Source organism: Prionailurus viverrinus, chromosome B4, assembly GCF_022837055.1.
Source record: "Prionailurus viverrinus isolate Anna chromosome B4, UM_Priviv_1.0, whole genome shotgun sequence".
NCBI lineage: Eukaryota > Metazoa > Chordata > Mammalia > Carnivora > Felidae > Prionailurus > Prionailurus viverrinus.
The window spans coordinates 133,944,448-133,965,640 of record NC_062567.1 but is presented as its reverse complement, the minus strand read 5'-3'; the positions used below and the strand labels follow the sequence as shown (position 1 = coordinate 133,965,640).

General features: G+C 43.0%; 1 protein-coding gene across 7 annotated transcripts in view; it reads left to right on the top strand.

Moving 5' to 3' along the window:
• EFCAB6 (EF-hand calcium binding domain 6) overlaps positions 1–21,193 on the top strand; it is a 251,139-nt gene that overhangs the window by 70,147 nt on the left and 159,799 nt on the right. For all 7 annotated transcript variants that reach the window (XM_047868126.1, XM_047868128.1, XM_047868127.1 and 4 more), the window contains 3 exons: positions 724–860; positions 4,411–4,523; positions 15,520–15,644. In XM_047868126.1, coding sequence (XP_047724082.1) covers positions 724–860; positions 4,411–4,523; positions 15,520–15,644 — 375 coding nt within the window. The remainder of the gene's footprint in view (positions 1–723; positions 861–4,410; positions 4,524–15,519; positions 15,645–21,193) is intronic.

The window sequence follows — 21,193 nt, the reverse complement described above, 5'->3', positions numbered from 1 at the left end:
ATGCATTTGCTGAATTTGGGAAAGATCTCTATGCAGATTTTCGAGAATAGTTTTTACAAATTCAGAGGGGTTGGGGCACCTAGGTGGCTCAGTCGGTTAAGCGTCCGACTTCGGCTCAGGTCATGATCTTGAGGTTCGTGAGTTCGAGCCCCTCATCGGGCTCTGCGCTGACAGCTCGGAGCCTGGAGCCCGCTTCGGATTCTGTGTCTCCGTCTCTCTCTGCCCCTCCCCTGCTCGTGCGCGCGCGCTCTCTCTCTCAAAAGTAATAAACATTAAAAAAATTTAAAAATTCAAAGGGGTTGAGATCTACAGTCCTGCTTTGCAGCTGCTAGTAAAGAGACTTTGCAAATGGCTATGAAAAAGATTGTACAAGTCCAGCCTTACCTGAACTGTAGTTTTTAAGTATCAATTAACAAAAAAAAAAGATTTTTCATATGGCTCTAAAAGGGAATGAATTGTGTATGAGACTTACTGCTTTACATCAGAAAGACTTTTTAAAAACTTACTAAGACCATTTACAGAGAAAATTGCTTTGCAAACATTCAATAAATGCAAAGTGTTCTTTTTTCCCATAGACCTGTCATTTCGCAATACCTACAACTGTGAGTCTTTGAAAACATTTTATTTTACAAGACGTATTTTAAACCGTTCACATTTTTTATGACCATTCTGGTTTTTAACACTGGGTCTTTTGACTTCTCCTAAATCACTTTCTCTACACAGATTTTCAAAAACATGAAAACTGTTATCAAAGCCTTCAAGCTCATTGATGTTAACAAGACTGGTCTGGTCCAGCCCCACGAGCTGAGGAAAGTTCTGGAGACCTTCTGTTTGAAGATGAAAGACGATGAATACAAAAAGTGAGTAAACGAAGGTGTGGGGAGAGATTGTGCGGTAGAACTTAACCCAGTTTCAAAGTGGGACCTGGCAGGTGCCCTGGGGTCCGACATCATCCCCTCCTGCCGTCTGCATCTTGGCTTTCTAAAAGAGGCGCTCGTGGCGTTTCTCCCGGGCCCGTGATGCTCCCTGCAAATGCTCATGCTCGAGAGCTAATGGTTCTAATTCCGAGAGTCCCCAGGGTGACAGTCATCTGGCCGGCAGGCCTGAACACATCTCGATTATTTAAGCGATCCATCACCCAGTTGTCTCGCCTTTCTGGTTGGCACCGCGCCCGCCATCCCCCGTGTTTCCCGTTCACAGTTGACTTTTACTCAAGGCCCGGGGTTAGAGAAGAACCAATTCCAGGATTTATTCATTAGCTGGTGTGCTCCCTGCTGGCTCTCCATCGTGATATCATAACAGAAACTTAATTTTCCTCCGAGGACTGTTGTTGCTGGGGTTGGGGGAGGGCACCGCGGCAGGGGGACCGCGAATAACCGAACGTTTAGCCGCCTCACGGCTCTCCAAAGCCGCCGCCACCTGCTCCTGACTCGAGGGCAGTGTGTGGAAGCCTGCACGGGCATCTTTTTTTTTTTTTTTTTTTTTGAGCCTCCAATAAACTCCAGATCATTTAGAAGAAGCCAAACGCTTGGCTTCCGTGGCTACCTGAGTTTTGAATGGAAGCCACTAGAAGGGGGCCCACGTTGAACTTCATTTCTGTGGGACTCCGCCAGGAAGCTCTCTTCCTCTTCCTGCCTTTACCCACTCTACTCAGCATCCCCCAGGCTGTTAACAGAAGTACCAAGTCTTATTATTTCCCTCCGCGCTGAAGAGCCTCACATCACACTGCAGTTATAAATCGCTCTGACAATGGCGGCTGTGCCTGCTTTTGCATAGTGTCATGACGATGTTGCTTCTGTCCGGAGAAGAGGAACCTGCTCTTGTAGCAAGGAAGTGCAGGGGGCCTGTGAGCGTGGCAGGGGCGCTGTGGGGTCTGAAACTCAGGGAGACTTTATAGAAATGGGTATTGCCTGGTCTTTTGAATATGTTCTTCCTGTTTTCCTCTTCCTAACCCACCTCAGAATATAAAAGGACATAATAGATGTTTTAATTTTTACATCTTTCCGACTGGGAAAGTGTCCAGAGTAAGATCCAAACAAAACAAATTAAATAATTTTGTGCACGCAATTATAGAACAGAAGCAACACCCTTCTAAAACAGGCAATCAAAAAACAAAACAGTGTTTTATTTGACAATAAACCTTGTGTTTGGCACTGCGGTCTCCAACCTAGTAAATCTATAAAAAATGTTACTGCCTGTTTCCCCATCTCGTAAGTATTGAATAATAAAGAACTCCACAAATTTTTATTTGAGTTTTTTCCCTAAGCCTCGAGAACAATACTGTTTTCGTGATAAGGCTCGGGAAACTTAACATAATAGAATTGCTTTTCTTTAGAACAGAAACGCAAAGGATCAAAAGCAGACCATTTCTTCAATGGCTTTAATGCTTTTCTTATAGAAGCTCAAGAATATACTCTTTCCCTGAGAAGCTGCTTCAGTATTAACTTGGCCATTTTAGGTTTACCAGGCGGTAACAACCTGGGCTTTGAAGTCAGGCTCCGCTTGGGGTCAGGTCTGTGTTGCACCCTCCCCGGTTCTAGGGCTTTGGGAAGCTCCTGGGCCCCTCCAAGACCCAGCTTCCGCTTAAAGAAGTTTCTAGCTAGAAACCCCTTGCACACTGACGCCAAGATGCTCCATAGTGTATAAAGCGGGTCTGGGATGCTCCTGGCGCATAGGAGGTGCCACTTTCCCGGCGACTCTGTCACGGTCATAAAGATTCCAGGAACGCACTCCGTTCCCTAGACGACAGGTCTCTTTAGGCTGCAAAATACCGTCCAGTGTGTGCGCAGAAGAGGCGAGAGAGAACCTCCTCGCCAATCTTACAATTGATCAGACCACCCTGAGACCCATTGGGTTATGCTTTTCCTTTCCCATCTCACACACCCTACCGTCCGTAGCCCCACAGGCCCAAGCATTTGCATCCCAGTAAAACAATGAATGGCCAGCCTGAAAAGCAAACAAACTCACTCGAGGTCAGCCCACTGCCTGTGCAGAGGAGTGAAGCCCAAGGCTGGTTGTAGGTGGTGATGCCGGAGAGGTTCATGGGTCGAAGGTGTCGTTCCCTTGACCCTGCAGTTGGCCTTCCTGTGTGACCCACTCGCCTGGGCACTACTGAGACTTGGTTTTTGAGATTTTTATCTGTAGGAAATATTATCATGGGATTCTGTCTGTCTGTCCTCGATGAATCTGCAGCAGGGATTATGACTGCGGATGGGCTGGGTATTAGGAAAGGTCAGGATTCTCTTAGGAGGAAATACCAGTCTGAAGGAACGCTGGAGTTTTACGGAAAACAGGGAAGCTGGTGATGAGGTATTTATCAATATCCGGACATTTTCCTGGAGCATCAGAGTAGCCAACGCTTTCTATAGGACAGTAACTCAACTAGGAGCACAGTAGGTCAGCCTTCCGGGTCCCCGAGCCCACAGCCGTATTTTCACAAGACAGAGACTGTGGGTGAAAGACGCAGCTACTCTGGGAGTTTCAGTGTTAACATCTGGCAGCTATCCTATCTCCAGATATTTTTTCTTATTAGAACAATGGGCAAGATTCGTCAAAGTGGGTGAGAAAAAGGTATGCATTGAAATGAACACATGACGTTACTCTTTGTTAAATTTGGAAAACAGAAAAATAACAAATACTTTAAGTGATAATTGCTAAATTTTTAGAAAGCAGCATGAAATTAGATAATTATAGAAACCAACACATATGGAGATAATATAACCAAACATTTAAAAACTGTCAATTTTTTCTCAATGTAATAATGCAGAAATCATCTAGGAAGCCATTTATCAAGTGGCAGATATGAATAATAGAAGATTCACTTTGAAAAGAAAAAAATATTCAAACATCCTATTTATCTGAACTTAGAAAGAAAGAGTGTCTCAGTATATTTCAGGGAGAGATCACTGGTTTTGCCCCTCACCCCAGTGAACTGGGCCTCTGTTTGTCTCTGTGAAATGCTGTGCTGGGTCAAGAGGATGGGCTGGGTTCTCCCCTACACCCCGCTCTGGATTTCTCTGGTGACAGTGGCTTTCTGCTAATTGACTCATGGGCCAGATCCATTGCCCCCTATTTATTAAAGGAAAGTGGGACCTGCTTTTGCTGTCTGAGTGCAGCCTGAGTCCTGGCTACTCCCTCCTCCTTCCAGAGAAGGGAGAAGACGGGTCCTGAGATGCACCTGTACTGTTCGAACCCTCACGCACGCGTCGGTAGGCCAAGGAGAATGATCTCTTTCGAAGTATCTGTGTGTTTGAATCTTATGCTAACCATTCTTAGCATTGACTTTTTAATTCCAGCTCTAGCTAGAAATGCATTAAAATGAATGCCAACCCCAGTGCTGAAGGATACCTTGCCTCGTTTTAGATTCTCTGTATCGTAATTTCTGATTACCAAAGAACATTTCTATTTCAGGTTTGCAAAACACTACAACATTGATAAAGACACCACAGTGGACTATAATGTTTTCTTGAAGAACCTCAGTGTAAATAATGACTTGAATCTTAGATATAAAACGGGAAATCCAGGTGAGTGTTTTGAAAGTACATAGCTAAAGATTTCAATATCGTTTGGCACAATGATTCCTCTTCTAGGACCTATTCTAAGGAATACTTACAAATATGGAAAATGCATTAGGTGCAGAGATAGCCATGGCATCATTGTTTAGAAGAATAACATAACTGTCTAACAGCAGAAAAAGGGTTAAGTGAGTCACAGAGTATCCATGCACAGCCACGAGCAGCGATTTCCATGGTGGAAAGTGGATGGGGTGTTATCCGTAGATGATTAGAAAGAAAATTCTAAGACACAGATCATCTTTAAGTGATATGTGCCTGGGTGTTGTTTCATTCTTCTTTCTGCTGCTTCTGTATATTCAAAAAAAATTTTTTTAATGTTATTTATTTATTTATTTATTTATTTATTTATTTATTTATTTATGAGACAGCGAGAGACAGAGCATGAGCAGGGGAGGGGCAGAGAGAGAGGGAGACACAGAATCGGAAGCAGGCTCCAGGCTCCGAGCTGTCAGCACAGAGCCCGATGTGGGGCTCGAACTCACAGACCGTGAGATCATGACCTGAGCTGAAGTCGGACGCTCAACCGACTGAGCCACCCAGGTGCCCCATATTCAAAAATTTGTAATGAACACATTATTCCTTTAGTGATGGGAAAAAAATCTTAATATAAAAGGGCAAATAGCTGAGTAGTTTATGCATTCTCTTAGACATGTAAAGCCAGGCTCACACAGGCATGTAGCCTTGAGATGGAACACTTTCTCCTTGCGCCGATGGCGTTTATCCCAGCCTCATCAACAAAGTGCCCAGAGTTGTTGACCTGCTGCATAGTTCTGGAGAGAGCAGAGTCCAGTCCCCCGGGGATGAATTTATGAAGGATGCAACTGGAGATTCTCCCTTGGGAGCCTTTGGTCATTTGAAGGCAAGTGGTTTCTTGCCTCGAGACGTGGTGTCACTGTCTGGTTTCAATTTAATTCAGCACAACAAATACTCATCGAGCACCTTCTGTGATTCTCAGATTTGCCACACTGGCAGGCTTAACAATGACACATTCTCAGATTTTAGCTCGGTTCCTCTAAGATCACTGATAGCAGACTCCTTAGGGGGTCTCCTTGTTAACACCTCTCGAGTTTTAGGAATAACTAGACCAGATGCTCTTCCAAGAACCTGTTCATCCCTTATGTTTTGTTAGTTCATGTGCACAGCACTGGGCCCTTCATTGGCTTCGGAGCCAAGTAACATACTCTGTCTTTTTTTCTTTTTTTTTTTTTAATGTTTGTTTTTTTTTTTAATTTATTTTTGATACAGAGAGAGCGCATGAGCAGGGGAGGGGCAGAGAGAGAGGGAGAAACAGAATCCAAAGCAGGCTCCAGGCTCTGAGCCGTCAGCACAGAGCCCGACGCAGGGCTCGAACTCACGGACTGTGAGATCATGACCTGAGCTGAAGTTGGACGCTTAACTGACTGAGCCACCCAGGCTTCCGTACATACTCTGTCTTTAAGGAGTGTGTGTGTGTGTGTGTGTGTGTGTGTGTGTGTGTGTGTGTGTGTTTTAAATGGGGCAGGTAAGGCATAAAACAAGTCACATAAAAAAGAAATAATAATATAAAGCACTAATTTGTTGTGCTCTGTATAGATACTTCATGAGCCTTAATTTTAATTTTTATTTCTCTCAACACCTTTGTGAGATGGGTATTATTATCCCATTTTTTAGATGAGAAAATTCAGACTCAAGGGTGCTAGATGAAGCTCCCAAAGTCATAGAGCTAGTTTTTGGTGGAGTTGAGATTTGAGCTGTTTAGCTCCAAAACAAACTGTACAAATGCCTGAGAGGGAAGAACAGAATGTCGTGGGGTGTGCACAGGAGGAGGAGGGCGGTCCAGGGAGGAGCCGGGAGGCACTTTTGCAGGCCCAGAGTTCACAGGATGCACATGACAAGTGTGGAGGGAATGAGAGTTTCCCCCCAAAGGGGGAATGTGTTTGGCCGGAGCATGGGCTGTGAACTTTGTCCAAGGGAGATATAAAGTGGTGGTCTCCCTTGATCATAGAGACTTTTCATCACAAGTAAGTTTAGAGGCCTAACTTGAGAACCGTAACATTCCACTGTGCTTACTGAACATTTGTCCCATGCCAGGCCTGAGGCTAAGCACACTCCTGGACTGTCTCTCTTCATATTCTCCGCAGCCCTGTGAAGCAGACACTTTGGCAGATTAAGCAAAAAAGATTGAAGTAAACAGTCAAGCCAATCCTACCACCCAGAATTAACCACTATCAGCGTGATGCCTAGCATCTTTCCGTGCAGATCTGTGGAAAGGAGAAGCAAGACAGACAGACAGAAATAGCTTTGTAGAAATGGGTTCCTAGAGATGGCCTTTTATATCAGTTTTGGCTTTTACTTGAGCATATCAGAAGCACAGGAATTGCAACGAAACTAAAGAAAATCCTGACTATGTCTTGGCTGGAGGTAATACCCGCGGGTCATGCGTTCCCGCCCCCCAACGTCAGAGACTTTGACCCACTGCCTCTGATACTGATGGGGCTGTGCGGAAGTCTGACGCTTGCCTGGTTTCCCCCTTATCCACGACGTGCTCCTCCTAGCTGGCTTCCCAAAGGAATTACTTGGTCCTGAGTTTCAGAAACGTAGCTAGGATAGGTCATGCTGTTGAGCCTTTTGCACAGTGTGTTTTTTTTTTTTTTTAATTTTTTTTTTTTCAACGTTTATTTATTTTTGGGACAGAGAGAGACAGAGCATGAACAGGGGAGGGGCAGAGAGAGAGGGAGACACAGAATCGGAAACAGGCTCCAGGCTCTGAGCCATCAGCCCAGAGCCCGACGCGGGGCTTGAACTCACAGACCGCGAGATCGTGACCTGGCTGAAGTCGGACGCTTAACCGACTGCGCCACCCAGGCGCCCCTGCACAGTGTGTTTTTAATCTGCAAGTCCAATTACCTTTTTCATTTCAAGATTTTTTTTAAGTACTGTTACATCTTTGAATAAATCTTTGGTTTCATTTTCCTGATTTTTAACTTCGCTGTTGCAGATTATCCTTATGTTGTATTGTCTTTGTCTTTTGTGTCTGTTAAGTTATCTTAAAGTGCCTTTTTATTTCTTTGCCTTTTTCCTCTGAGGTCACAGTGACATCTCAGTCTTTTATCTACACTTGTGATCTGATTTTTGCCAAGGTCTTTTTTTTGTTCCATGTGATTTCTACCTTATTTATTACTTCTATCATGGCATTGCCTTTGGTTTACGATATTACTTTCCCTCTCGTTTTGTTGTCTTACCATCTTGTTTGACTGAGTTTGTGTGCTTTTTTCGTGTTTACGTGTTTATTTTGAGAGACAGAGAGAGAGAGCATGTGTGTGTGTGAGTGAGGAAGGGACAGAGAGAGAAGGAGAGAGAGAATTCCAAGCCGGATGTGTGCTGTCAGCTCCATCACAGGGCTTGATCTCATAGTTCATGAGATCATGACCTGAGCCAAAATCAAGAGTCAGATGTTTAACTGACTGAGCCACCCAGGCACCCCTGAATTTGTGTTCTTATGAAGATGTTCTTTTTTAAATTAATGTTTATTTATTTTTGAGAGCGAGAGCGCGTGCGCACGCGCTCAAGTGGGGGAGGGGCAGAAAGAGAGAGGGAGACACAGAATCCGAAGCAGGCTCCAAGCCCCGAGCTGTCAGCACAGAGCCTGACGCAGGGCTCAAACTCACGAACCATGAGATCAGGCCTGAGCCGAAGTTGGACACTTAACCAACTGAGCCACCCAGGTACCCCTGAGGATGTTCTTTAAAACAATTTTGTACCTTTTATATTTTATTCCAAGATGAGATCTTTGCCTTTTTGCATTATGCTCCTCTCCTTCTTTCTCAGTCCACCTATACCAGCCTCCCACACTTTTCCAGTATTGTTTTCATAATTTCGAGAACATGGGGTAAACTGATGATTTTTTAATTCTCTTATATGTCTTTAATTAATTAGAGTCTACCTCAATCTAATATTATACTAATTCTCATGAAGTATAAGGGCTTTACAACAGTATTTGCCCATTCTTCTTTCCTGTCTCTTGCTACAGTGCTGTTATATGTTGTACTTTTATATACACTAGAAACACAGAATGCATTGCTATAGCTTCTGTTGTTCTGCTGAGATTTGCTGTCTGTTCACTCATTAAGAGTATAGTTTCCCTTTTGTTCTCAAGCACTTATGTTGAAATTCAAACTCTAAAAAGCTTTAAAATTTTTATCCGCTATTTCCAGCCTTTAGGTCATCTCCAAGTCTGGTTCTTTATTGATTACTTTTTTGTCTTAAATATGAGGGATCACAGTTTTCTGTCTTGTTTTGTTTTGCGACGTCTAGCAACTTTGGAATTTAGCCTGGATACAATAAATTTTGCATTGTAGAGGCTTTAGATTCTGTTATGTTCCTCTGAAGAATATAAGTATTTGTTTTAGCAGCCAGTTTATTTAGCTACACTCAGACTCTAGTCTTTGTCCTCCCTGAGGGCTTTAACGCTTGAAATCTTTGTTCTGCTATTTTAGCCTTAGCTGGGCATCTTATTGTCTGCTCTATATATCTTGTTCAGGGATTAGCCAAAGATTTTGGCAGAAGTTATGCACAGACTTTGGAAATCCTTCTCCAAGCCCTTCTTCTTCTTCTTTTTTTTAATTTTTTTTTTAACGTTTATTTATTTTTGAGACAGGGAGAGACAGAGCATGAACAGGGGAGGGTCAGAGAGAGGGAGACACAGAATATGAAGCAGGCTCCAGGCTCTGAGCTGTCAGCACAGAGCCTGACGCGGGGCTAGAACTCACGGATCGCGAGATCATGACCTGAGCCGAAGTCAGCCGCCTAACCGACTGAGCCACCCAGGTGCCCCCCAAGCCCTTCTTTTTGGTCTTTCCTCACTTTCATACTTTCCAGATACTATGTAGTCCTGAACTCTGTCTTCTGATTCCTAAAGCCAGCAGGATGCTGGAAAAGCCAAATAATAAGAAATGCATCGAGAGTTACTCTCTTTTTCCAAGTGTCAACTCCCGTTTATGCCAGTTGCTCTCTAGTGCCTTCAGACAGTTTTTTGGTTATATTTTGGCCAGAGTTTATACTTGTTATCTGCTGGGAAGATAGGTTCAATGTGAGCCAATCTACCATAACTGGAAGCAAAGCTTTCTGGTTGCCCGTGTTAAGAGTTTCTTCTTGTGTCAGTCTATGCTGGTAATTTATTGATTTTTCTAATTTTTACTATTTTTTTCTTTTGCTTATTTCACCAGGTATTGTAAGAAGGTGAGTTCTGTAATACAATTTCAGTTCCAGCATGGGAATCTCAGTTTTTTTCACATTTTGTTACCGATAATTGGCAACATTTTTGTTTGTTAAGGGTACGTAGAATAATGATGCATCTCACAAGGAAAGGCAATTTTTATCTGATTTGATATGAGATATATATCTGGCTGTTCTGTATATTCTTGTTCCTGTAGTGTTAGCTCAAGTTCTCATTGCTGCCTCTTAGCTGGTGCCATCGTCTGCAGCACGGGCCTGTTCCGGTCTGTCTTCTATACCCCAGTCGTAGAGATGGTCTTAAAATCTTATTCATGCCACTTTTTCCTCTATAACTTTCATAATTGAAATTTAAGTTCTTCAGTTAGAAGACAAACTCTTTTTTGTGGATGTCCTAACTGAAAGATACACACTGGACCCAAACAATGCAGGTTTGAACTGCAGGGCTCCATACGTACACAGAGCTTTTATACCATAGTACTGTAAATGTATTTCCTCTTACGCTTTTCTTGACATCTTTTCTCTTTCTTACTTTGCTGTAAGAATACAGCATAGAATACATACGACATGCAAAATATGTGTTAATCAACTGTTCATGTTACCAGTAAGGTACCTAGTCAACGGCAGGCTATTTGTAGTTAAGTTTTGGGGGGTCAGAAGTTCCATGCAGATTTCTGACTGTGTTCGGGTTGCCACCCCTAGTCCTTGTGTTGTTCAAGGGTCAGCTGTAGTAATTTGGGGCTGTGGGCCGCATTATATTAAGGCTCTACACCGAGGTTGTCAGCAGAGGCCTATTTGTTGGTATGCGGTGGGAAGGGACAAATCGCCGACACCAACTGGTCACCGTTCACATTGCCATCCTATCAGTTCAAAATCCTCAGCACGTAAGTCTGCAACTCATGGCACCAGCATATCCTTTCTGGTTGGCTCCTAATGGAATTTATTTTATTTGGCCCATGGCTTGGCTAATTTGAATCCCAACCTTACTGACTGGTTTTGGGAAAAGCCAGGACATCAGACAGGTTGCTCAGGGTAGCAATCAAACAGAGAGACGTTACATGGAACAGTTCAAAGGTCATTTCTAGGTTTTGATTCATCTTCTAACGTGTCTCTGTGTAGGTCATAGAGAAGTAGGTCTTCCTGTCTCACTGACCCAGCTTCCGTCAGATTGCCGCATTAGGAGCGAGGTCTTTATCACACCTGCTTGCTTGCTTCTATCTCTCTTATTTGTCTCTCGAGTCATTTTGGTGATTTGAAGCTTGTCCTCCAGTAGACTTCCTGTGAAGTGCCCATGGAAATGATATTCTCTGATTTCTTACAGTTTGTGTGTGGCCTATATAAAAAATCATTTGATAAAATCCTTAGCTCAGATTTTCATTCCTTAAGGATCTTAAATATCTTTACCCAGTGCCTGGGGATGTAAAGTTTTGCCGAAGAAAAGTTTAATGACAGGCTGACTTTCTTTCCCTCATTAGTGCCTTGGTCTTTGTGTTCAGATAGCCAGCACATTTTTCGCTTTTTATTTAAAACCCAGTAATTTTGCTAGAAGTCATGACGTTGGACACTTGTGACTGATTTTATAAGTATTTCGGTACTATTTTAATTGCTAGGCTTGAGTCTCTTTTATTTCGGGAAGACTTCCGGAATTGTAATTGTTTAGCATCTGAACCATTCCACTGTTACGTTTTCTTTCCAGTGGCACATTTTGCAGGTATCTTGGATTTCTTTTCCTAGCTTCTGTTTTAGACTATCACCTTCTTGCACATGTTCCTTCCTGCCTTCTTTCCTTTTTGCTTCCTGGATACATTTTTTTCCCCTTTTTCACCTCCTGTGACTTTCGTTTATTTGCTCTTGTGTTCCTTTTAGCTCAGCCTTTATTTCTGGAATGATTTTGTTTCGAATTTGCTTGGGGGCTCTATCATTGAATTTCAGAATTTTTCTAGCTCTGATTGACATGAGTCCTTTCTTGTCTCCTATCATTTAAAACATTTCTCGGGGGCGCCTGGGTGGCGCAGTCGGTTAAGCGTCCGACTTCAGCCAGGTCACGATCTCGCGGTCCGGGAGTTCGAGCCCCGCGTCGGGCTCTGGGCTGATGGCTCGGAGCCTGGAGCCTGTTTCCGATTCTGTGTCTCCCTCTCTCTCTGCCCCTCCCCCGTTCATGCTCTGTCTCTCTCTGTTCCAAAAATAAATAAACGTTGAAAAAAAATTTTTTTAAACATTTCTCGTCAACCAATAGGTAGCTAATGTGTACTGAGCATCTTGTGGGCAAACTCCGTGGCATTTCTGTCCATTTCTTCTTGCAAATGGGGACCCAGAAGCACAAGCCTGTGTGGGTAGTCCTGGAAGGCTGCAGAGTCAGTGGCTGGATCCAAAGTGAGTCGTCCTCACCTTCGTACTGTTTTCAGGGTTTCACTCAGAAATGCTTTTCTTGGCACTCCAGCCGTGAAGCACATGGACGGATAAGTAAATTCTAGACTGTTTCTGATTTTTCTTTTTAAAAAAAATTTTTTTTTCAACGTTTATTTATTTTTTTGGGGACAGAGAGAGACAGAGCATGAACGGGGGAGGGGCAGAGAGAGAGGGAGACACAGAATCGGAAACAGGCTCCAGGCTCCGAGCCATCAGCCCAGAGCCCGACGCGGGGCTCAAACTCACGGACCGCGAGATCGCGACCTGGCTGAAGTCGGACGCTTAACTGACTGCGCCACCCAGGTGCCCCTGTTTCTGATTTTTCTAGAGTGAAATCTTTACTAGTGTTTTAATAATGTTTGTTTTCTACATGGTGGTTTGGGGAAAATAGTCTCAAGAGAGCAATAATTTTAAAATTAAATTTTAAAATTTTAAAATAATTTTAAAAATTTTAAAAATTTTAAAATAATTTTAAAATAATTTTAAAATAGGGGCGACTGGGTGGCGCAGTCGGTTAAGCGTCCGACTTCAGCCAGGTCACGATCTCGCGGTCCGGGAGTTCGAGCCCCGCGTCAGGCTCTGGGCTGATGGCTCGGAGCCTGGAGCCTGTTTCCGATTCTGTGTCTCCCTCTCTCTCTGCCCCTCCCCCGTTCATGCTCTGTCTCTCTCTGTCGCAAAAATAAATAAACGTTGAAAAAAAATTTTTTTTAAATAATTTTAAAATAATGCTCAAGAGAGCAATAATAGTGCATTTTTCCTAAAATTTCACTCTCTTAAGTAAGCACATAATTCCACATACTTCTTTGTATCTGTTTCTGTTTCTCATATGAACTCCTGCTTTTTTCTCTTATCTATGAACTATAAATGGTAAGAATAAAATCTGCTTCTGTAGGTTCCTTTTTGGGGAAAATGGGTCCTATAAGGACTTACTACCAAGAGCTGCTGGTGGGTTTGATGCTGTTGCTACCTCTTATCAGGGACGCAGTATGTCATTTATTTGCAGGCATCGTGACCCTTGACTTTTCTGAATGTATAGAACTATGTTTCCTGTTGATTTTGCATATTTCTGGTTTTGCTATGTTGGTGTTCTTAACAAGCCATCATCATCTTGCTTATCAAGGGCACTATCTATTTGGCACCTGAAGAAGTGACATTTGGGGGTGGGTTTCCTGCTGCTGCATCTATGACATGCATAAATGCCCCCCTTAAGCTTTGGATTTCCTCTTTACCCCATTTCAAATCAGCAAGAACCCTTCAGAGGAAATCTGGGGACATTAACAGGTGGTGGGAATTGTTACGCCCGGCTGAAGAGTGAGGCCTGGCGTAACTGTGACGAGAGAGGTGCCCTTGAACGTGGCTTGGTTGAGCTTCATAGCCAGCTTATGGTGGCAGTATAGCTGCACGGGTCCCTGGACTGTGAGCTCCCCGAGGGCAGGCCTCACACCCCAACCCCCCCTCCCGCCCCCATCCTCCAGACCCTGGCATCCTGTTTACAGAGCACGGATGGGTTTCCCTTGATGTGCCCTGTGTCCCCGAGAACTGTCATTAGAGTACCAGTGCCCCAGAGTGGAGCCCGCACCAGGGCGCAGTGTCAGAAAGCCCGACTGGAGACCTCTGTGTGCCCAGCCGAGTCAGACCCTGGTTCTGTGGGTCGGCTTCCCCGTCTCTCGACGAGGCTCTTGCATTGTGTGCGTTCTGAGATCCCAGTTTCAAGTGCTTGGCTCACTGATGCCACAGAATTCCAGACCACGTTCTGGAAGAATGGCTTTGTATTTCATTACATAGCCAGATGGGGGAGGCTGCTTTTCTTCTTCTTTTTCCCTTGTTTTCTTTTCTTTTTCTTTCTTTTTTCTTTTTCTTTCTTTGTTTTTTTTTTTTTTTTTTTTTTTTGAGGTAGGCAATGGGATTCCAGAAGACTGGCAGTTTGTTAACTACAGCTGAGTCGTTGTAAGTGTGCTTAATTTGAGTGAAGCGTATTTGCAGACAGTTTAGGAAATAAATCTGGGAAACCATTTGTGATTCTTTGTAGTCGACTTTGAGAAAGAAAATGGCTATATTGTAGATTTATTTTATTCTTTTATTATAAAAGTAATCCATGTTTCCTGCAAAAAAGGCAGAAAACACGAGAACACAAATAACCATCCCCGTAATCCTACCCCCTGAATCCTCCCACTGTATTCTCTTTGGTGTACTATCCTCTTAGATTTCCTTTCGGATGGATGGATGGATGGATGGGTGGCTGGGTGGCTGGGTGGGTGGATGGGTGGATGGGAGGGTGGATAGACAGGCAAATACACAACGTAAGTATTAAAATGAAAATTAAATTATGCTAATAATATCTCTTTCAATCGTGATACAATATATATGAAGGAAAATTTTCCATGTTCATTAACTTAGGCAGGCACCTTTGTTTTTAATGTCTGTGTGGTATTTTATAGGCTTGGTGAACCATGATTTATAAAACCAATCCTCTATTAATGGGCATTTAAATTGTTTCGGTTTTGTAAGTCTTTAAACAGTGCAGAAAATATCCTTACCCACATACATTTGTTGGACGGTCCTATAATTCCATTCGTGTAAAATTCTAAAAGGAGATTTAAAAGTATTCAGTTACCAAGTTTTCTATACACGGGCCAGGACTGATTTCTTTCCCTATTATTCTCTTTTATCCATGCCTATTTGACAAGTGGAAACATATCGTTAACTTGTTTTAATTAGAGTTTGGGTTACCAATGAGTTCAGTACTTTTTTGTGCGTTTGTTGGAATTTTTCATTCTTTTTATGTGAATTACCTGTTCACAACCTGCGTCTATGTTCTACTGAGTATTTATTTTAGTGATTTGTAAGAGCTACTCATGCATCATGGTAATTAACCTATAGTTTTTCTCACTCACGTTTCTTTCATTGTGATTTGGGAGTGTGTGTTTTTAACCAAGCCAAGAAAAATATTGATGTCGTCAGGCAGATCCATTATTTAAGTGATTCGGGGCTGTAATGTGTGTCTCGGAAAGGACTTCCCACCCAGAGATTGTGTTCTGTGTAATATTCATCTTAACTTTCTTCTGCTTTTACGGTTTGATTCTTCTACTCGATGTACCGTTTACCTAAGGTTTATCCCAGCACAAGCTAGCAGGTAGATTAATTTAACTTTTTTTCTAAAATGTTCTGCCCGTCATTTCAACACCATTTAGTACATAGTTCGTCGTGCTTTTGGTTCATTCAGGTCTTGAATTCTTGCCAGGCAGGTGAAGATGAACAGGAAACACTGAATATTCAAACGGATCTTTGACACCGTCAATGAACGAAAATTCTTTTGTCTGAACAGAGGTCTCCTGGGAGAGTCAATCCGTCAAAAATTCCAAAAGGGAGTGCCCTCACAGCTCTGTTTCATCCGAAGAGGTCTGGAAAAACTGCTCCCTGGAAGAAATTGAGACGGCCTTCTGCCAGGAGGTAAGAGTGTCTCCCTAACGCCCGGGTTCTCTAAAGTGCGAGCACAGGAGATTGACAGCTGTGGAAAACCATTAGGTCTGGACGCTATTTCTAGGCATCGTGTGGATCCTGCCTCCACCTCCTGGGACCCTGAGGCCTCCTCCAACCTGTCGTGACAGCCTGTCCGTAACAGTACTGGTGCTGAGAGGCTGGTTCCGACATATCTCTTTTGTGCTGCTCACGCAGTCAATCTGGTGAAGAAGATTCCAGACTCCTGTGAGGACGTGAGGCATCTTTATTGAGCAAACTAAAGGAAAACTTGAGTAAATGAAGAGGTCTTTTTTGGTTCTTGGGTTGGAAGATTCAAAATTAATGTCTGCTCTCCCTATATCTGGATGGCTATACATATATATGTTTTTCTTTTGAAAAGTAGTAATAGAGGACCACATAACAATATATCACATAAAAATATAAAGGTATGCTAAGCCTGTATGGCACTGGTACAACCATCTGACATTCAAATTGACTTAAGATAATAGTTGGGTGATGGATCAGTCTGTGTCTGTGAATTCAGCATATGATATCAGGCATCCCAGTAAAGTGTGGCAGGGATGCGGAGTGGCTCATTGGGTAATTATTATTGGAAAAATTCACTAGCCAGCCGCGCAGGGGGGAAAAAAGCTCGTAACCTGCCATTCTTCACAGGTTCTGTATGAATCTGTATGAATCTGTATGAATTCTGCACGAATCAACTATTTAAATTTAAAAGTACTGTGGGTGAAAATTTTTTAATCTTGAAATCGAGACTACCTTTCAAGCATGATGCAAAGCCCAGAAACCATAAAGAAAAAGATGCTACATCTGATTGCATTAAAATGAAAAGCTTTTGTACAGCAAAACTTTGTGTAAGCAAATGATAAACTTGACAAAGTACGTGCCATGTAAACCACAGACTGAGGCGCGTCGAGCTTTGAAAAGCGAATGTAAGGTGTTCAGTAGAAAAATGTCAATGAGGAAAAAATTAACAGAAGCCAGTGTTGATCAAGGTGTTGGAGAAGTGAGTCTGTAATATTGTGTTGGTAAATTAGTAAAGCTTTGTTTTCTCTTATTGTGGTTAATACATTTATTGTTTTCATAAAAACAGAACCGTTACAAAATACATTAGTGTTACCAAAAAAGTAAGCAATTCTGAAAAGTACAAAGAAGAAAGTACAAATTATTCAAAATCCCCCGCCCAGAAATAATCAAAGGCAACATTTGGTGAACATAATTCTCGGCCCGTCTTTATTCATATATATAGAAGGATGACTGCCTCGGTGGGTGGGTGGGCGGATACATAGACAGAAATAATTTTATAAGAAGAGAATCATGCTCCGTTTACAAATAAGATGTATTTAACGTAAATGTCTTTGAATTTACCGGAAGCAAAGGAGGCATCACCACCCTCTCCACCCTCGTAATTAACCCTTTTGTGGGGCCCGCTGGGTGCGAGGCAGGGTCCTCCTCAGTCTTCACAGCAGCTCCGTGAGCCAGGCCCTGCTATCATCCCAGCTTCAACTTGAGGAAACTGAGGCACGGAGAGGTTTAATGACGGGTCTAGAGTTCCCCTGCCAGTGAGGCCCCTGGGCCAAGTTTAAATCCGAGTCCTTGCTGACAGTGCTGTCTTCAAGTGAAGCGGAAGATATTTCTGTACTTGGGATAAATATTTCTTCACCACAAGATAATGTCAGGTCCCAAAAGGGACTTTGAGGCAAGAAGAGAATTAAGAAAGCCATTAAGAGTTGCAGAAATTACGGTGTTTTTGAAGGATCTTTCGATCGCAGGCGGTACGGGCGGGCTCTCGCTTCCCGGTGTACCTTCCCACCTCACAAGTTTTGTTGTTTCTATTTTGTCCTTAGCCAGGGTTTACCATGACATTTACGTTCTATTCCGGTCCTATAATTTCCCTGGTCGTTTGGCCTTCGTTGGGTATTTACGTGGGTTTAAGACACACGACTATTTGCCAGCGTTTACCGTAGTTAATCCCTTTCTGAGTTCATTATTTTGATTTATTTTTTTGGCTGGCTGGATTTCATAGCCAAGTAATTTCCTTAGGAAAGGCTCATGGGGGCTTTATTCCCTTTGTTTTTTTCATATTAGAGACTGTCTGCCTCTTACTTTTCTTCCAGAAACACTTGGCTGGGTGTAATTCTTCCATCTTGCTTTCTTTTCCTCAAGATGTTGTAAGCCTTGTTCCGTTGTCTTCTGTTCTTGTTTTGTTAAGTTGAGTTATTTACTTTAACAGAGACAGAGTGTGTGGGTGGGCGGGGGAGGGGAGAGGAAAGACAGAGAGAGGGAGAGAGAGAATCCCAAGTAGGCTCCACCAGCACGGAGTCCAGTGAGGGGCTCAAACTCATGACTGTGAGATCATGACCTGAGCTGAAGTCAAGAGTTGGACGCTCAGCTGACTGAGCCACCCAGGCGCTCCTGGCATTGGGTGTCCTGAAGAAGCCTGAGCTCACTGGTTTTTTTTTTTCCCCCTTATAGGTAATTCCTTTTTTCTACCTGGATGCCTAAAGTATATATTCTCTTTAATCCTTGAAATTAAAAAGTAAAACTAAGCCATACTGGCACGGAGCATTTTATGTCAAAGTTTCCTGGAACACAGTGTGTTCTTTTGAGGTACAGATTCAGTCCGTCATTTCCAGAAAACTTCTCCTGTGTCACTAAAATCCTCTCCTGCTCTCTGTCCCTCTGCCTTCGCAGCATCTTTCCTCCCTTCGGTGTTATTCCCAGTTACCCTCACACTGGGTCATCGTCGTCCTCGACAGCTGCCACCTTCTCCCAGCTTGCCTTCAGCCTTTTTCCCCTGCCTTCGTTCGGAGTCTTTCAAGCCTTTCCTTTATTATTAATTTTAACTCAGACTTGCGTCTTATGGTGTTATTTCTAATTTCTTTATTAGGTCCTGTAATGATACTATTTTTGTCCTCAATTTTCCTAGCTTTGCAATATCCCTTCTTTTTCATTGTTTTATCATCTTGACTTCAAGCTTTTCTTATAATGAAGTCATAGTCTTAGTTTCTTTTTATGGCACGAAACCTTTGTAGGTGATCACGTGTTTATATTTTTTTGTATTATGTTTCCTTAGACTGGGTTCTCTGTCTTTTGCCTGATCTGTCTTCCTTCCTTCCCTCCTTCCTTCCTTCCTTCCTTCCTTCTCTCCTTCCTTTCTTTCCAAATTTCTATAGTTGCAAAACCACTTATTTTCATCCTGCTTGTGCTTAGGTTTTAAGTTTATTTATTTTGAGAGAGAGAGAGAGCGAGCGAGCGAGCAGGAAAGAGGCAAAGAGCGGGAGATAGAGAATCCCAAGCAGGCTCCATGCTGTCAGCGCAGAGCCTGACGTGGGACTTGAACCCACAAACTGCAAGATCACGACCTGAGCCAAAATCAACTGAACCGAAATCAAGAGTCAGACGCTCAACTGACTTAGCCACCCAGGCGCCCCTCCCCCATTCTTGATAGAGCTGTATTATTATTCTCACTTCTCTACAGTTTTCCATCATCCGCAACGACACAAATGATGCATTCTCTTACAGAGGGATGTTTAGATTGCTTCCTGGTTTGTGCTGATCCCAGTGATGCCGCTCTGAGTGGTTACACACGTATGTTTTGGGGCGTGTGCACAGACATCTCTCTAGGAATAGCTTACACCTAGGAGTGGAATTGCCTGGTCGGTTGTAAGGGACATGCACCTCAGCTTTAACTGGCAGTATCAGACTTGTGTTATCTATGTGCTCCGACTGTTCAATTTCCCTCCGCAATGGAATGAGTTTTCGTGTCACTTTCTAGAGTTATATGTGTGTATCATCAGTCCACTCTATATTCTTTTTTTCTTTTATTTTTTGAGAGAGAGGGGGGAGGCACAAGTGAAGGGCAGAGAGGTGGGACTCAGGCTCACCGGATGCGGGGCTCAAACTCAGGAACCGTGAGATCACGACCTGAGCCGAAGTCAGAGTCGGATGCTTAACTGACTGAGCCACCAAGGCTGCCTGCAGTTACAAACCGTGTTTCAAAATACCAATATACAGTCCCAGCGGAAGCATATGAGAAAGAATTCCTGTCGTTCCGCCTACTCACCAACGCTTAATGTCGTTAGACTTTAACCTTTTTACATCCTGATGTGGCTAGAATGACGTCTGAGCTATCATTTTAATCTTTATGTGCCTTCCCACTGATGTGTCAAAGCTTTTGACACTTTGCAACCCTTCTTTGGAACGTTTTTGGTAAAGGGGCGCCTGGGTGGCTGAGTCAGTTAAGCGTGCGACTTCGGCTCGGGTCGTGATCTCGCAGTCTGTGAGTTCGAGCCCGGTGTGCGCACTGTGCTGACAGCTCAGGGCCTGGAGCCTGCTTCCGATTCTGTGTCTCCCCCTCTCTCTGCCCTCCCCCGCTCGCACTCTGTCTCTTTCTCTCTCTCTCTCAAAAATAAACATGAAAAAAATTAACAGTTTTGGTAAAAATATATTCATTTAAAACAAATGTTTATTGAATGCCTCCAGCATGCCAAATTGTGCTTTATTCTAGGTAATTATGAGTGAACAAAACAGACACACCCAGCTCTCATGGAGATTGTACAAACTTACATCAGGGGGAGAGGTGTTACACAAACACATTCACAAACACGATAAATAAAGAAAAGGACAGGGTGTCACAACAGAGAATAACAAGGGGGACCTCATCTGGATTGGGGATCAGGGAAGCATTTGTAGAAATTAAATGTACAAACAGAAAATGGGTGTCCTTTTTACTGGTCTATCAATAATGTGATGGTGTGCCATGCATCATTTAAAAGCATGATGTAGGGGCGCCTGGGTGGCGCAGTCGGTTAAGCGTCCGACTTCAGCCAGGTCACGATCTCGCGGTCCGGGAGTTCGAGCCCCGCGTCGGGCTCTGTGCTGGCAGCTCGGAGCCTGGAGCCCGCTTCGGATTCTGTGTCTCCCTCTCTCTCTGCCCCTCCTCTGCTCTCTCTTTCTCTCAAAATAAATAAATAAGTAAACTTTAAAATAAATACACGTTAAAATTTCATAAAAAATAAAAGCATGATGTAGATATGTATTAGTGCTTACACAAAAACATTTCGTGACATATTGTTAAATGAAAAAAAAAATCTGTCAAATCTGGATGTATAGCCATGGTCCCAATTTTATAAAGTTGTATGTTTATATGAACGTTACGAGAGTTTCTGGAACACCATGTAAAAAAAATTGGATGGAGAGACTTCCAAGTATCTTTATGTCCTTCTTTTTACTTTGCTGAATTGCTTGTTGTTGTTTTTTTTTCCTTTTATAAAGAGTAACCACTGAAAATTTCCTTTTATAAAGAGTAACCATTGAAAATTCCTTGGTATCATGTCACCAAGACACTATTTCTGTTTCCTACCCCGCTTTTTTCCTAAAAGCTCTTGATGGTGTCAGAAACACGCTCCTGAAAAAAATCTCACTGGAGACCAATGTCATCAAGATATTTAAAGTGGATTTCATTAATCCAGTAAATACCCCACATCTGGCTCTGGCTTCTCTCTGTCAACCCACCT